General features: G+C 47.1%; 2 protein-coding genes across 6 annotated transcripts in view; one reads left to right on the top strand and one right to left on the bottom strand.

The window, feature by feature from the left end:
- Window positions 1–1,305: 1,305 nt before the first annotated feature.
- Window positions 1,306–10,194, top strand: LOC113944602. The gene is made up of 13 exons (XM_027637954.1): window positions 1,306–1,604; window positions 1,976–2,152; window positions 2,432–2,537; window positions 3,017–3,139; window positions 3,647–3,884; window positions 4,851–4,898; window positions 5,674–5,796; window positions 6,316–6,503; window positions 7,239–7,438; window positions 7,763–7,854; window positions 8,227–8,281; window positions 8,961–9,058; window positions 9,204–10,194. The coding sequence occupies exons 1-13, from the start codon at window positions 1,306–1,308 to the stop codon at window positions 9,416–9,418; spliced, it is 1,962 nt and encodes a 653-aa protein (XP_027493755.1). The 3' UTR covers window positions 9,419–10,194.
- Window positions 10,195–10,439: 245 nt separating this feature from the next.
- GSTZ1 (glutathione S-transferase zeta 1) overlaps window positions 10,440–16,079 on the bottom strand; it is a 13,358-nt gene continuing 7,718 nt past the window's right edge. For 2 of the 5 annotated variants that reach the window (XM_027637588.1, XM_027637589.1), the window contains exons 3-9: window positions 15,875–15,942; window positions 15,089–15,169; window positions 14,489–14,614; window positions 13,882–13,957; window positions 12,964–13,016; window positions 11,610–11,659; window positions 10,440–10,829 (exon numbers count right to left, since the gene is read on the bottom strand). In XM_027637588.1, coding sequence (XP_027493389.1) covers window positions 10,703–10,829; window positions 11,610–11,659; window positions 12,964–13,016; window positions 13,882–13,957; window positions 14,489–14,614; window positions 15,089–15,169; window positions 15,875–15,942 — 581 coding nt within the window. In that variant the 3' untranslated portion in view covers window positions 10,440–10,702. Of the gene's footprint in view, window positions 10,830–11,609; window positions 11,660–12,963; window positions 13,017–13,881; window positions 14,024–14,488; window positions 14,615–15,088; window positions 15,170–15,874; window positions 15,943–16,079 lie in introns of all 5 variants that reach the window. The other 3 variants (XM_027637586.1, XM_027637587.1, XM_027637590.1) reach the window with 2 other exon arrangements.

A 16,079-nucleotide genomic window follows, 5' to 3' on the forward strand; every position in this document is an offset into this window, starting at 1 on the left:
CAGGGGTTCAGGTGTCTCAGTTCTAGTCCAGTGTTTCCTTGGAGCACTTTTATAAAATAATTGATGGGCAGGAGCAATCATAAAGTGAGTTAATCAAAGGGATAGATGATTCTGCAAAGTTAAAGATGTTTCATTGTGTTTTAAGAACACCAAAGAGAAACACCGCTACAGCTACCTGATCACCATGCACTCACTATGCATCCATATCCTTGTGCTTGGCTCAGGCATATGGACAACAGGAAAAGTAAGGAAAACAGTGGGGATGCAGGGAAGTGATACATTAGTTCTTTTTGCTCCACACTCCATAATTTTTGTGGTTGGGCTGCAGCAGAAACGCTCTGATAATGAGCTGCTCAGCAAAGGCCTTGCAACAGGCTTTGTTTGCCTTGCCAGGGAAGCAGCTCTTCCCTGATTCAGCTGCACAGGGAGAGTATTGTTCTTTGGCTGCTGAAGTCTTGTTGTTGCCTTTAGTGGTGTTTGATTATCAACAGCAGTTTTCAGCTTAGGAGAGCCATTGCTGGTGATATTGGATACACAATGGAGTCTCTGTAGTAATACATACACACGCATGTAATTATTGTTTAAGGAGTATCTGCCACCATCCTGCCTTGCATTGATAGGAACCCTGACTGCCAAGTAAAAGAAGCAATGTTCACACCTGCCCTTTTTTGTGAAGACTACAAGAAAATTGTACAGATACCATCATTTAGGAATCAGCAAGCAAATTATCCCTCTCTGGAAACAGACATATGGCTTGGGCTCTAGAAATGGTGAAGGTGTGGAGCACAAGCCCTATGAGGAACAGCTAAGGGAGCTGTGGTTGTTCAGTATGCAGAAGAGGAAGCTCAGGGGAGACCTTATTGCTCTCTACGACTACCTGAAAGGAGACTGTAGCCAGGTGGGGGTCAGCCTCTTCTCCCAGGCAACTAGTGACAGGAAGAGAGGACATAAGCTGCACCAGAGGAGATTCAAATCGGACATTGGGAGGAATTTCTTCACAGACAGGGTGACTAGATATTGCAATGGGCTGCCCAGGGAGGTGGTGGAGTCACTGTCCCTGGAAGTCTTTTAAGGAAAGACTGGACCTGGTGCTTAGTGCCATGGTCTAGTTGAGAGGGTGGTGTTCGGTCATAGGATGGACACGATGATCTCAGAGGTCTTTTCCAACAGAATTGATTCTGTAATGGGTATAATTTGATACAAAGGCAAGGGGTTGGCCCGGCTTCGGAGGGCCAGAAGCCAGCCCTCCTCCCCCGACCGCCTCCTTGCTTGCCAGGACTGCCACCGGCACCGCCGCGAGCGGGGATGGCCTTGGCCTTGCTCCCGCCCCGGGGCTCGGGCGCTCCCACCACCGGCCGAGAAGGCGCGGGCAGGGCGGGCCTGCCGAGCCCCTGTGCAGCTGTGGGGCCGGGGCGGGGATGGCTGGGGCCGCCCCCATTGCCCCGCGGCGCCTTAATAGCGGCCCCGGCGACCCCCGCCCTGCCCACTGTGATGCTGCCCGCCCACCGCCGAGGCCGCCCCGGGCCCGCGGGCCGCGCCTTGCGGGGCGGCCTCGCCTTCTACGTGCTGTGGGCTCTGCGGGAGCCGCCGCGGCGCCTCGGCAGGTACGGCCCAGCACGGCCCGGCCACGGGGTCTGCGCGGCAGCGGTGGGGCCAACGCGGCCCGGTCCCTGCCAGGGTTGGGCTCCCCCGAGGCCAGGGGCACCCGCACGCCTGGCCTTGGCCCTGGTCTCTGGAGCTGTCACTGCCCGCACGGCTGCACTGCCCCAGCTCGTGGCGGCGCTCCCTGCCCGGTCTACCCGTTATTTTCATCATCACACCCTTGCATAGTTTCATCTTCAAATGACACAAGCCCTCTCCTTTCACCGTTTCCAGGCATGTGTGATTTTAGGCCTGTTAATGTATTTTTATTATTTTTTTTAAACATTCATTTTGCTCCTTGATGATTATATGTGGTGTTTTTCTTTCCTCGCAGCCAGTCCAGCAAGATGGGTTTCCAGGCTTGGCTGCCCCTGCCTTTGCCAAAGCAGCTGGTGGTGTTCAGCCTGGGAGACTGGAGCTGTTACTCTCCAGACACGAGCATCGCAGTGGAAGTGCTGGTGTCCCCAGGCGTCGCACCACAGCGCATTGGCACACTGAAGCCCACACGCAGGTTATGGCAGGAGCTGCTAGGATGTCAGGAGGGGCATACTGGAAAAGCTTTCTGATCTCTGGTGCTGCCTGCTTCTACTGGTGTAGTCCCAAAGCTGTTCGGGCCTGCTGGTCCTCCACCATAGTATTTCTCTCTAGTGATGCTTTCAGCTTCCTTTTGGTTGCTTTCAGGGCTGGATCTTTTTTGGCTTTGGGCTCTTACTGTCTAGGGTAGGAGCAGGAATTTTGCCCTGGTCAGTGTCAGTTGTGGGCTGAAAACCCATGGCGGTCCCTTGTGCAGGTCTCTGGTGTGGGAAGATGATTGGAGAATGGATATTTTCATGGCCTCATTGAAAGAGATGGACAAAGGCAACCCTGTGAGGCTTGTCCTGACTGTCAATGGACAGGTAAAACAACTGACATTCTCCTCTCCTTCTGCCTGAGATCCCAAATGTTATAGTTTTTGAGCCACAGAATTTCCTCTCCTATCCCCTCCTTTTCCTTTTCTTTGCTACTCTAAGGTAGAGCTGACAAGTGTGGATCTGAGCACAAGCCCTCTGTGATGCTCCAGGTGTACCCTCTAAACACAGCTTTGTCAGAACACCTATGCTGCAGGAGACTGGCAGCAGAGAGCAGTTCACTTACAGTTCCACTCTCTCCTGAGTCTTACAGAGTTGTTTTACCTTGTACTGAAGCCCTTGGATTTAGCATATTGCAGTACCTGGCTTTCCTTTTGCTTGTTTATTATGTTGGTGCAGGAGATGAAATGTGGGCTATACTACTGCAGGGAATCTGTCCCTTGCAAGACATCTTTTTGGCCACACTTTGTGGCTGGGGGCTGGCACAGTTGCTATGTCCTTTTATTTTGTCACTTTTTCTGCCACAGCTGCTCCGAGGGGTCTCCAGCAGTACACCTGCCCACCCCTTCCTTGTCCCAGAGACTACCCAGTCACCAGTGTTTCCAGCAGATGATAGACCTGTTGGCCAGGATCTGGAGGATCCTATTAAGGTATGTGTATCCTGGAACCTTCCTCTTGTTGTTTCACCCTCTCCTTAGTAACTTTCCCCCTCGCCAGTGGCCATTCACTTGATGTCTAGCACAGACATTTGTTACCACTCTTTTGGTTAGACATTGCTAAGAAAGTTTTGGAGCCAAAGATTTACTTGTGCTAGAGAAAGATGTATTCTTTGTTGAAATGCCTTTGGAAAGGTTGAATTTAACGGTGCTTGGTGGGATGATTGTACAGCCTGTTTACTACTGGCACAGAGGGCCTTTTTGCCCTTCCAGTTGCCTTGTTCAGCTGTGCCCAGCAGCCTAGAAGTGGACCGCAGCAGTTAGCTGCATTGCTCAGCATCTGTTTGGCAGCTGATACTGTTGGCATGCTGGCCCTTAGGACTCAATGGGAAGATGAGCCTGAAAACAAGCACCATGTGAAACTAATCTCTGGCCCAGTAACAGACAATTCACAGTAGCCTCAGGTCCTCAGAGCTGATTTCATTGGGACTCTTGTCACAGGTTAAGAGCCAGAGCTCAGAGGTGGCTGCTAGAGGATCCAGGCCTGGGAGGAAGGATGTCCATGCACCACTGAGGGCCCTGGTAGTACCCTATGCCCAGAAGCCACCATCTGGCAAGGTGAAATCCAATGAGACCTGGAGAAATAGTCCTGTCATAGGACCACCAAGAGTCCACTCCAAGAAGACTAGGAAAGTTTTATTTGAACCCACAGCATCTGAGAGAGATCTTGATGAAGAAGGTAATTCTGGTAGCTTCCAGCTTTATTTTACAGGTCTTGTCTGAATGATCAGTCAATGCTGCTGGGCTGCAACTTCCCACTCCATTTCTCTTTATACCTCCAAGGCATGAGGGGCTTGTCTGTGTTGGCTTGCAAATGCTGAGAATGCTTTTTATTCCTGGATCAACTGCTTGATGAATTTTTGCCTGTCAGGAAAAGGCCAGAAATAAAACATGGGATATTCCTAGCATCAACACTTTGTACCATGACGCAATATGCCTATCAGTTCATACAAGTAAAAAAGTTTTATAAATGAAGGCGAATATCATTAGCCTCGTGTTACAAAAGAGTAAATTGAGGCACAGGAAAGTTACCTGATATGACATCCTGTAACATCTCCATTAGTCTGTTTGTTCCCCTACTAACAGCATGCCACTTGGTCCATAGAAGATATTGCTTATTATTACAGTATAGAGAATATGAAAAGGAATATATATATAATTAGCATAATTGTACTGACTTTTCAGTAGTGAGCAGGTAACTGCCAAAGGATTTGGAAACAAAACCTTAGACTTCTAGAGTGTGAATTCCAAGTCAGCTCTAGGGTGTGACCAAGTTTACATGTAAAAATTGGACAATTACTCAGTGGTACCTGTGTGAAATGACTTATTGGGACTTGGCTTGCTTCTCACAAAAGCAAGTATAGCTCCATCCTTACACTGCAGGCAGTATGAGAAGGGGGAAATGAGTTTTCCATCAGAGGGGTAAAATGCAATGGTGACAGCATGATGGCAGTCGAAGGAAGTGTGCCCTACTGTTACCTGTTTTGGGGATTTCTTCTGATGAGGCTTTCTTCATGATTCTTGATTTTGCACATTGTTTGTTGCAGTGAGGTAGTTTTGTGCTGGGAGTTGGAGAAAGGAAGATCAAAGGGCTCTTAAACTGTGAAGATTTCATGATATGTCTGCTGTCTGTTTTCTTTATGAGGCCATCTCTGTGTTCCCTCTGCAGATCTGGCGGTGAAGGAGTTGCAAGGTGAGGATTTGGTTTCTGTTGCAGTTTGTCTCTTCAGTCACTCGGTGATGCTAGTCCTTCCCTTTAACGTCAAAAGCCTCTCATGCTTTGCCCTGTATCTCCCCGGTGATCAAGGGCAATAAGTACATTGTGTGTATATACTGTTCCTCTCCATGCAACTGCCATCAGTATAGGTGCTTCCAGTACTGTCAGGCTCTCCAATATGCTTCTGTAGCCCCTCTGAATCTCAGGAACACCTCTGGGTGCATAGCCCTTTGAGGAAAGGGGTAAGATGTGGAATAGACTTTGATTTAGCTTGCTCAGCCAACTGCAGGAGCCTGGAAGAGCAAAGGAGGAGGAACAGAGCAGGACGAGGAATATCTCTGGAAGCAGCTCCAGGCTTCTGATTGTTCTATCTTGGACACTAACAAGCTGTCCCTGGGTAGCCTTCCGTCGCTAGGAGTAACACAAGGGATAGCACAACTGGGATATCACTTCTGGGGATGGATAATCAATGGACATCCAAACCTGTCTGAAGTGGAAGCCTTGTATGCATCCTACATCCAGCTACTCTGCTCACAACGTCTCTCCTAGTACAGCAATTATTCCCCTGAGCCAACTGAAAAGGTTCCTCAGGGAGCTATGTCTTTTGCCATTGCAGAGTGAAGGGACTGGGGCCCTTACCTTCCCACTTCTTCCCTCTAAGCATTCAGCTGTCTTGTTCTCCCCAACAGGGAAGGCAGCTGAGGGTGTCTTATGTCACTCTGATCACAGCCCTGTGCTCTCCTCTCCTCAGGCAGTCCCAGCCCTCGGTGGTGCCATGCCATGTGCCTCAGTGACCTGGGGACAGCTGTTCTGATTGGTGGAGAAGGTGTCGATCAGCAGTCCTGCAAGGATGTGCTCTGGAAGCTGGAAATTGGTGGGGACTTGAGGGCTGTCAAAGTCAGTGAGGGCAGTGGGGCTCAAGGACAACTCATGAAAATGGGAGGGGGCACTTGGGGGTCTGTGCATATGGAGGGGACAGCAAAGGTGTCACATCTTCTAGTGTGGTCACCAGGCTGAGCTGACAGCATGGAGTGCCGTGTGAGGCTGTGGGGTTGTATGTGAGAGACCTCTAGGAGCTAAGGTATAAGTTCCAGAAAGAGTTGGGGGAATTTTAAGGGGTAAAAGCAGTTTGCAGTCTGTGCGTGGTAACTAGTGAAGTTGAGATATGACTCCAGTGCATTGTGTCTTTCTGCACCTCACTGGTCCTCTCTTTCACCTCGCTATTCCCCTTCATTCGTTATACAGGAGGAATTCTGTAAGAGTTCCCTCTAGCCCTGAGGAGACAAAGGGAGCAAAGGTTTTGAGTAAAGATTTTAGAGCATATTTTTAAAATCTAGATAAATCAAGAGCATCACTGAACTCCCACACCATCTCTCTGATGTTGCTCCCACAGACAGTGATTTGTGGCTTCCAGTGGGTTTCCAGCTACAAAACACCATGCCATCATGCTTGCATGGTCACACAGCTACCTATGACCCTGACACCAAGCGTATCTACATCTTTGGGGGCATAAGGGAGGAAAAAGACTACAGCAGCATTTACATTCTGGACACGGTCACCTGGAAATGGCTCCTCGTGGCTGTGAGTATTGCATCTCTTCCCAGACAAAAGCACAGGAAGGGTGGCAGGTTCTGCCTGAATGTGGCAATCAATGTGCCTGTGTCCTTATTCCAGTAGCCTTGGTCCACTGTTGTTGGAGGTTATCTGAGATGCTTAGTTGGATTTGACAGATAAAAGAAGGCTATGTTGAAAAGCCGCAAGCTTGACAGAAATCAGGAGCTGTGCCTACAATGAATGAAGCAAGGTGAAAAAATGGTTGCTGCGGGGAGCTGTATCTGGCTAGGCTCATGGGTGGGAGGTACAAGCAGTAGAGGGAAATGGCCTCTCATTTTATGTGGTGCCATTGAGAGCAGCACCAGATGCTGAGGTGAAGAGCTGGTCTTCTCAAACCAGGGACTGCTTTGATCACAGCAGAACTCTGAGAAGAACCTGTTGGCAAGGGACTATCTGTCCTTTTCTGGGCTAAGGTACAAGATGGCTTTTACAGAGTAAGCCTGGATGAGATCTTTCTGTTCCATGTCATCTTCTGAGGAAGGTGGTGTGGGAGATTGACTTCCTTCTCTTATCAGAGCATTCTGGTGGTGCAGAGTATGCAAAGAATGTACTGTCTACTTGTGCAGCAAAGATCTGGCTAGGGAGCCAACAAAGTGGAAGCTGAGACTTGTCAAACTCACTGCATGATGTGGGCCCCTTTCCTATGGGTCATGCGGCAGATAATGTGCTTCTTCTAATAAGCATATGTTGAACTTTTTCCAGGCTAAAGGGAGGATACCAGTGCTCACCTACCACAGTGCAACTATCTACCAAAAGGAGCTCTTTGTTTTTGGAGGAACTTTCCCCAAAAAGGCATCACTGGCAGTGGGACCCTGCAGCAATGTGCTCTATGTCTTCAATCCAGAGCATGAAATTTGGTATCAGCCCATCTCAGAAGGGGAGAAGCCTCTGCCTAGGTTTGGGTGAGAGTGCTCTAATTCTAGCCCTCAGAAAAAGAGCAGGAAACCTCTGCTCACCTTTCCTCCCCCATCAGTGTTATCCCCTAAATATTAGGTGATTGTTCTCCATCATTTAGTCCTTAAAATAGGGCTATGTTTTGAGCAATGTGACTCTCAGTACCATCTGTCATAAATCCTGATGAGATTTTGTCCTTGGGCTGCAGTGGCTATGGGTAGAGGCAGGTGTAGACTGAAGCTATGGCACCTCAATAGAAGAAGCCAAGGCTAAAATGGAAGTTTTGGGAACTTGCTGAAGATGTTTTATTCACTTGCTTCCCCTCTGCCCAGGCATTCAGCTACTCTACTGAAAAACAAGCTGCTGATTTTTGGGGGTCGGAGGACTTCTCTTTACCTCAGTGACATGCACATTCTGGATCTGGGTAAGAAAGTCTTGGCTGCCTTGGGAAGGTCCATCCTAAGACAGGAACTGGGGGGGTGAGGCATGATCAGTTGGAAGGTAGCAATAACAGTATAAAAACTCCTGACTAGACAATGGAGATGGAAGAACTATGGTGTTTAAAAAAAAGAAGGGGGGGAAAAACCAAACAACAAAACAAAAAAACCTCCCACCAAAACAAGCCCCCACCTTTCTGGGGTAATAGAGGAGGGAATAGAGAAAAACAAGACTGCTTTTTTGAAGCAGCTGGGTAATAGAGAAAGCAGGTTGCTGATGTGGCAAAGTATTGAAGTTTTTGTCTAGTTATGAGGCTGAGGTTTTTGGACATTTCACCTACCTTTTCCCTGGCTGTCAGGTTTCATGGAGTACACACCAGTCCCCCTACTCGCAGGACAGCCTTCTGCACGTTGGTAAGATCCTATTGCAGACCAGAATCCATCTTCTTCCTCTGTCCTTTCTCCTTGAAGCCAGGTTTAAACAGTGCTGGTGATCAGACCCAGTTGCATATCTCTGTCCCAGTAGTCAAAATACAGTGGCTCCTCTGCTGTGGGACTAGGAATTCCTGTCCTTGTTGGTGCCCCTATGGTGCTGGGGTGTACAGACTGTTTAGTCTCCCTGGAAATCTGCCTTTCAGGCTAGGGTAACCTTTCTGCTGTGTGCTAGTGCACTGTATTGTTTGGTCTCCTCAGTACTTGGAGAGGTATTGTGGCACACAGAGAGGAAGAACCTGCTGTACCCGGACTATGCTGGACCTAATGGGACACAATTGCCCATTAGAACAATTACCTAAATCAGGGCAAAGCCCATCTAGCCTGCTATCTCCCCCCACTAGAGCAAAACACAGGACTTTTGATAGGTCCTTCTGAAAGAATGAGGTGCTCTTCAGGCCTGATCATGGCCTGATCTGCAGAGGCAGCTCTTTTAGGGTTTTTCAGCAAGTCAGGGTAGAAGAGAAGCAGAATTTAACTTTCTTTCTGCAGCTTAAGCCCCCAACCTTCTACTGAAGTCTGCCCATCTCTGCCCATTGCTCTGACTGAGGCTACCCCTGCAGGTGCTGCTGTAGTCACCTTTGCTTTGCTTTGATTGCAGTTTCCATGCAGCTCTGGCTGTTTCAGACCAGAAGGTTCTGATCAGTGGAGGCTGCAATGCCATGGGAGCCCTGCATGATGCCTTTGTCTTCCACCTAGGTAAGTGACTCTCCTGCCCTGTTTCCATAGCTGAAGGTGACTGTGGGGCTGCAGTGGCATTTCAGAACACCTAGTCTGGTCCATTTGTTTCATCCCTTGCACTAGGAGTGGGTTTGTCAGTATTGATAGCCCCTTTCTACTTCAGATACTCTTTCATGGAGCTCAGTGATCCACCATGACCTCTGCTCTGTGCCTCGAGCTGGCCACACATTGCTTGACCTGACTCCCACCCGCCTGATAGATGTGGACAAGGAGAAGAAAGAGGAGCACAACCTGCACACAGTGTTGGTCTTTGGGGGCTCCAACTGTGCAGGAACCTTCTACAACAGCACAGTCAAGATCAAGCTGGACCTAGGATAATGCAGAATACTCAGAATGAGCCTGACAGCAAGGGCTTTTCACCAGCCTAAATGCAGACATGGATGGCAATAAATGAGCCCAAGCAATGTTGTGGTCCAAGTATCTGTATGTAGGTGAATGCCACCTTGGCACAAGAGACTGGAGGTTTGTAACATCTTTCGGAAGGCTGTGGGTATTGTTCTCTTAGGGTAGCTGATATACAGTACCAGACTGGCAGAAATTCCATCCCCTATGGATGTCTTGGTGCTTGGGCTCGAGTGCCAAAACATTCAGTGAGATCTGATCTAAGCCTCCACAGGAAAACAGACACAAAGATCTGGTTTTCCCTTCTTGCCCTACAGGTTTTTGGGCTGGAGTTCTGGAGTGCTTTCAACTCTGAAGGTGACTCAGGTGTTTCGTTTCATTTGGGATGAGTGGAATGGGATTTACTCCTGCCACTTGGAAAGTCCTCATAGTGAAAGTATGATTCTGGTTTTGAGGGAACCTGAATGGGATTCCCTTAGGAAATAGTCTGCAGCTGAAAACTAGGAAAACACCTGGAACAGTGTTTGAGGGAAAAGGAATGTAATTTTCAGTGTATGGGAGAAACCTGTTTGTGCCTTGCTGACTGTGGCACAATTATTTAGTGTTGCTCTAGACAGACCTTTATGATAAATTCTGTGCGACTGCTGCTACATAAGGAATAGGTACAAGTCCTCTGTCCCAGGTGGTAATTCTCTTATGTGCAAGGGGTGGCAGAGTTGCTGACTTAGCTCTTTCAAGATCCATGAGACCCAACGAAGGTTAGGATTAAGCTGTCTTCCATCAGAGACTAACTCTTACTGTTTATATCCATGGCACTGATGACTATGCCATAGCTCTGAGGCAGCTCCAAGGACAAGCACAGTGTATACACTGATTCCTTGATGCTCTTTCTGTAGATGGTAGAAAGAAGCTGCACCCATGGGGAGTCCAGAATTGGCTCAATGCCTCACAGTTGTTTGTGGCCACATTCCCCAACCCAAAGCCATACAAAGGGAACTTATGATAATTATGGATGCTTCTGCTTTAATCTGCTTCATGGAGATAGATTAGATAGAAGAAACTAGTAGCTGTAAGCATTCCAGCACAGGCATACTCCTCTTAGTTATCCACGCTCCTTGGAGGTCCTCTGTCCTTCTTCCCACTCAGATGAATGGGAGACAATAGTACTAGGGCTTCCCGTTGGCACTGAAGTCCTACTCAGACAGTAGGTGTTGTCTTTTTTGTCACTCCAGCTGACTAGATTTAATGAGTAGAAGGGCTTCAAGCTCGCAGCTCTGCAGGAGTATCTGGCTGCCGGCATGGATGGCTTACTTTGAAGGCCTCTAACTCCAAGAGAGCTTTATTTATTCTGGTTATTGTGGGATATGGACCCATGTCCACTTTGAATCTGCAAAAGGAAAAGAACTGATGAAGTACTAAGAGTTGGACAGCCAGTACAGCAGCGAGCAGAAGGACAGAGCAGTATGCTATGCCTGCCCAGTATGGGAGAATCTCACAGTCATTTACAATAACAAAAAAATATTTGTCCTCGTAGGTTTAAAATGCTAGAAAGGTTAATTAGTTCCTGGAGAGGCTGTGAAGTCTCCTTCTCTAGAGATAGTCAAAACCTACCTGGATGCAATCTTGTGCCACTTGCTCTAGGTGAACTTGCTTTAGCAGGTGAGTTGTTGGACTAGATGACCTCCAGAATTCCCTTCCAACCCCAACGATTCTGTGATTCTGTGATCTTTACCAGGCTTTTATATAATGTGCAGCACAGGTAAGGAGGCACTCTGCTTTTCCTGGGAATCATGCAGCCATTACTTGTATGTGTTTAATGCTTTAAATAAATATAGATTAATCTTTTCCTCCTCTGTGCTGTCTAAATATAAGACAAACAGGGAGAGAGAACGTGGAGTGTGGGCAACCTGAGCTTTTCTAAGGTCATAGATCAGGTTTCCCCCCAGGGTCCTCTGAGAAGAGAGCACTGCTCCTTATTTCTAAGAGCTTCAAAAAGAGACAATATTTATTACATAGGATAATTCATGGAGAGAAGAACCAAAACTGGATAGGGCAGGCAGAATTGATACTTTCCAACAGACACAAGGAGCAGCAGAAAGCAAGATCTGACAGCCCAACACAAAGAGTAGGTGCCTTTGAAGAACGCCTCAAGTTTATCCTTAATTACCTTTCAGCATTGGCAACTTGAGGCACCAAGCACAGATCAGCCATGGAAACCTAAAAATGTAGCAGAAAAAAGGGGTTACAGTAACTCAGAGCCTGTTCCATCACACTTCACAGTGGTGGCAGGCTTCAAGAGTAGGATAGACATTATTTTATCAGCCAGTACAGAGGAGTTGTCATGGCAATCTAATTATTTAATCCAGCATTAAATAATGCAACAACAGTACAAGGAAAAGAACTTCATAGCAGTCACTAGTAGAAGAAGCCATCAGCTTTTAGGGTTTTTTGGTGGTTTTTGTTTGCTGGTTTTTGTTTGTTTGTTTTGTTTTTTAATTACCAGCCGATCATGCTAGCCTGAAGGACACTGCTTCTATGGCAACTGCCTCTGAGCAAACAGGTCTGCTGGCAAGCTGCAGAGGGACGTGATGGAGGGAGAGTGGCGTTTGCATGGCTGGGAAAAGATGAGTAAATATATCTTGTTTGCACTGCAGGAGTATCAAGCAGCTCCTGCCAATGTCAAGACTTGATATGTGATAGGGCCTCTGCACACAGGCTCAGAGACTTGCAACCTGAAAAGAAGACTCAAGGACAAGACTGCCAGCTGCCTACCTGCAGAGGCAGCTGCCCCCACCCCACTTCCCAGGTCACAAGGTCCTGGGTCCTTCTCAGAGAATACATTATTCTCCAAGATTAGATCTCCTAAGTAGCCTTTGCCTTCCAAGCGCTCCGTAAGGCTGCTACTAGACAATTCTCTGCATCACAGGATATTGCAGGAGCCTTCCTTTTTCCCTCAGCTTTTATAGGAAAGATCCATTTGCCTGCCAAGCAGAACTACTAAATGGAAGAAGCCTGAGCTGCCTCTAGTTTGGTAAGGGTCAGAACAGCTTGTATGTGAGCTCTGTGAAATCTGTCAATGTCAAAACTGGAGAATCAGAGCAGAAAAATACAAGTTGGTTAAAGATTTCACAGAACAGAGGTAAGAACTGAACCCATGTTTCTTAAGCCAAGATTTGCCCCTGTAAATACACTTTTAACTGCAGATCTCTTAAAGATGAAATATATATCATCTGTTTCCACATTGTCTACTAACAGCCTGATCCTAGATACAGCTGCAGAATCTGGCCATCAGCAGGTTATAGGCAGGGACAAGTAAATATCTCCATAACTCTTTGTCACTCAGTAATGGCCTAAGTAGGATCCATGCAGCTGTTTTTTCTTATGGTGAAGGCACTGCACGTAACTTCAGGCACAGGATGGGGTTGTGCTCTGTCTCCTCAACTAATTTTCTTTCCTATTTTAGGGAAGATACTGGCATTTTCAATTCTGTAATGGTACACAACACTCTCTCAGATACTTACTTCATCCCCCACACAGTAGCGTCCAGCAGTGTGCTGTAGAATCTGCTCCAGAGCTGTTAAGAGAGGCATTGGAAATTCACTTGAAGAGGACACCAAAGACATTTTAGACTGATAATTATGAACAAGGGCATTTTGACCATGAACAGAGTATGAAAAAGGACCAATTTGGGAAGACAGAAACTAGAAGGAACAGGAATCTTACAGCAGCTTAGTTATGGGAGTCTTTAGGGTCCATCAGGTTTTTTGGACCCAGGGTGATTTCAGTTGCTTCAGACAAGGCAGCTGAAATACTAAGAGGATAATGTAGAAATATGTGAAAGGAGAGGGGATAAATGCAAAGGTTCAGTCAGTTTGTGTCTGTCCAGAAGTGAAGATGGGCCTGTCATTGCAGCACATGGGGGAAATGGTTTTGAAGAAACAAAAAGCACCTTACCTCTAAAGAGGTAAAAAAATACTCCGCTACTTGCTAGACATTGTCGGAGTTTGGCATCAGATATCTGTTGTCTGATTACAAAAGCAAATACATATCTATATATATATGTATATATAGATAGATAGAACTTTAAAGCAAAAGGCACTAGTTTGGGAGCAGCTGGATGGAAAGAATTGCTGTGAGCCCTCATGCTTCAGAGTGAATCAACTGCTGCAGTGTGCAGGATGGCCCCAGATTTCCCTTCTTCCATGTGCAGCAGTGGTAGTGCCCTATGGGCAGCATCTTTCCTCTGAGACCCTGGAAAACTACCAGTCCTGGGCAAGGGACTCTGGGCAGGAAGAGCACTGTCTCTGTGGCAGGGCAGGACCACAGCACACCGGCCTAGAAGCTTCTGTTGTTCTGCTTGAAAAGTCAAGTAGGATGCCAGTGGTGCAGCAGTTTGTAAGGTCAGTCAAAATGCTGATAATTTTAGATGTGGGATGTACCTTGAAAGCCAGACGCAATACAATTCTGAGCCCATTCCATTTTTCTTTCCCCTATTTGTTTCAGGATACCCAGGTTCTGCAAAGGCAAAGCAACCTCTAGGTTAGATGAATGCTGCTGGATGGATCTTGCCCACTGTGTCATCTGGGAGAGGAGAGGGAAGATAAGAGTTGCCAAACCTGAACCCCTAGCCTGAGTTCAGTAGATTGGGTCAGCCCTGACCTCACCATCATTGAATCATCCACCTCGCTGTATCTTTTTCTTGGCACTGTCCTTCCGTAACAGATCCCAGGGAATCCCTTTGCCTCTGCCTTTGGATTGCTCAATTCTTTTCTTCTTCTAATGTCCTAGACCCAGCAGTAAAACCACATGGGTTCAGCTGTTTCTGGAAAGAGCCCTGGGGTGTTATAGGATTTTCTGTGTTGGAAATACTGTACTGTTGTTGCCACTGGCAGATCAGGCACAGGGTAAGCACAGATATCATCTGCTAACTCACAGGTCTGAAGTTCTGCCACCCTGTTGGCTGGCAACAATTTAAACAGACTGAGAATTTCAGAGATGGAAATCCTTTCTGATTTTTTCATTTGCATAGGTCTGACAAGGCAGTACCTGGAGTGGTTGAATGCCTGAGGCAATGTGATCAGCAACCATTCTGACTTGGGCCCTCTTCTTTGGATCTTGGGGCAGGAGTCTGGGGTTAGGCCGTGTCTCTTCGAGGTAATGAATTATAGCTAGCTGTAGTGAACAAAGAGATAATGGGAGGCTATTGGAGAGCCAAGGAAAAGTTCACATCCTGAACACCTGGAAAGAGGAGCTGATCCAAGAGGATACAACAGCTTTTGAATGAAATTTGTAACCAGCACAGGGAACAGAATATCCCCTCTGATGTCTGCTTGTAACCTGTTGTCATTTAGTCTAGCTGTAATTTCAGGCAAATCCTGGCACAGCCATCTAAGTCAGACTACAAATTGCTCAGTGAAAGGTAGAGTTATGAACCAAACCATAATTGAACTCAAATCCTTGACAGCAGCTTCCCAGCAAAGACTATGTGCTACTTCTGTTCCCAAGTGGGATTGTTTATCATAAATGCCATCTCTTTTTCAATGCACAGATGAGAGCTTTGGGGGAAAAGATAAGGCAAAGCCATCCCCTCCACATGGGGCAGCAGGCAGGAGTGAATGGTTAACAGGAATGGGGCTGGTAACTCACCGACTGAGAAAGGGTGATGCCATCAATTTTTAAGACTGGAACTTGCTTCATTGGATTCAGTGCCTTGAATTCAGTGGAAAACTGTGGAAACAAACCTCAGCTTACTTTACAGCAATAAGAAATCCTTCTTTCTTTTTTCTTACCCTAGAACTCAGTTACTAAACATTTTTTTACCTGTTTTTTCTCTCTACTGCAATATTAATATTTTCAGTAAGTTATGCTGTACTATTAGCCTCTCTGGGGCTCAGGGATCACTGCATCCAGGGCCAGACTGCCTTATCGCTTGATAAGCCATCACTGCAATGCCCAGGATGGGTGGTCCTGCATCAGTGTTGGCATTACTGTTCTAGTTCTCCAACTCCACCTTAGCCCATACTGGCACACTGAGCTGGTGGTATTACTAGGGCACAACTCCCTCCTATGGACCCCCGAGTAAGTTCTCAGTGAAGGGTTCTTCTACCAACCCACCCTTTCCTTTGGCAGGCCCTTTGCAGCCCCCTGCAATATCATTTAGCATCTTTTGGACACATGCACCCTGACACACACACACGCTTTCTGGTGCTAACTGAATGAGGTTGTGTCTGTGTTTAAAGTGCAGTGCAGCTTCTCAGAAGTCTATGCACCAGATATGTTCAGTCATATCGTAAGCAAGAGCAAAAGATCTTCAGCATTCTGAATTCAGTCACAGATGTTTAAGAGAGGAAAAAGCCTCTATCTAATCCCAAGCCTCCTCAGGATCCCCAAGTTCAGTACCCTTGGAGACAGCAATGGTATCTCTATCCTTACCTGCTGTCCTCCATCCTTCACAAGGTTCACTGGCACCAGGTCATAGGAAATCCCTTTCAGAGCCAGTGCTAGGGAGAGCAGAGTGTACAGCTTCAGACAGGTAGAGTGGGACTATTTTCACTGGTACTGGATTCAGGGAAATGTTACAGTGGAAGGCGCAAAGGAGAAAGCCAGATCCACAACTTCGTGGGTGAAAAGGTTAGAA

Source organism: Corapipo altera, unplaced genomic scaffold (genome assembly GCF_003945725.1).
Source record: "Corapipo altera isolate COAL_440 unplaced genomic scaffold, ASM394572v1 23, whole genome shotgun sequence".
Taxonomy (NCBI): Eukaryota; Metazoa; Chordata; class Aves; order Passeriformes; family Pipridae; genus Corapipo; species Corapipo altera.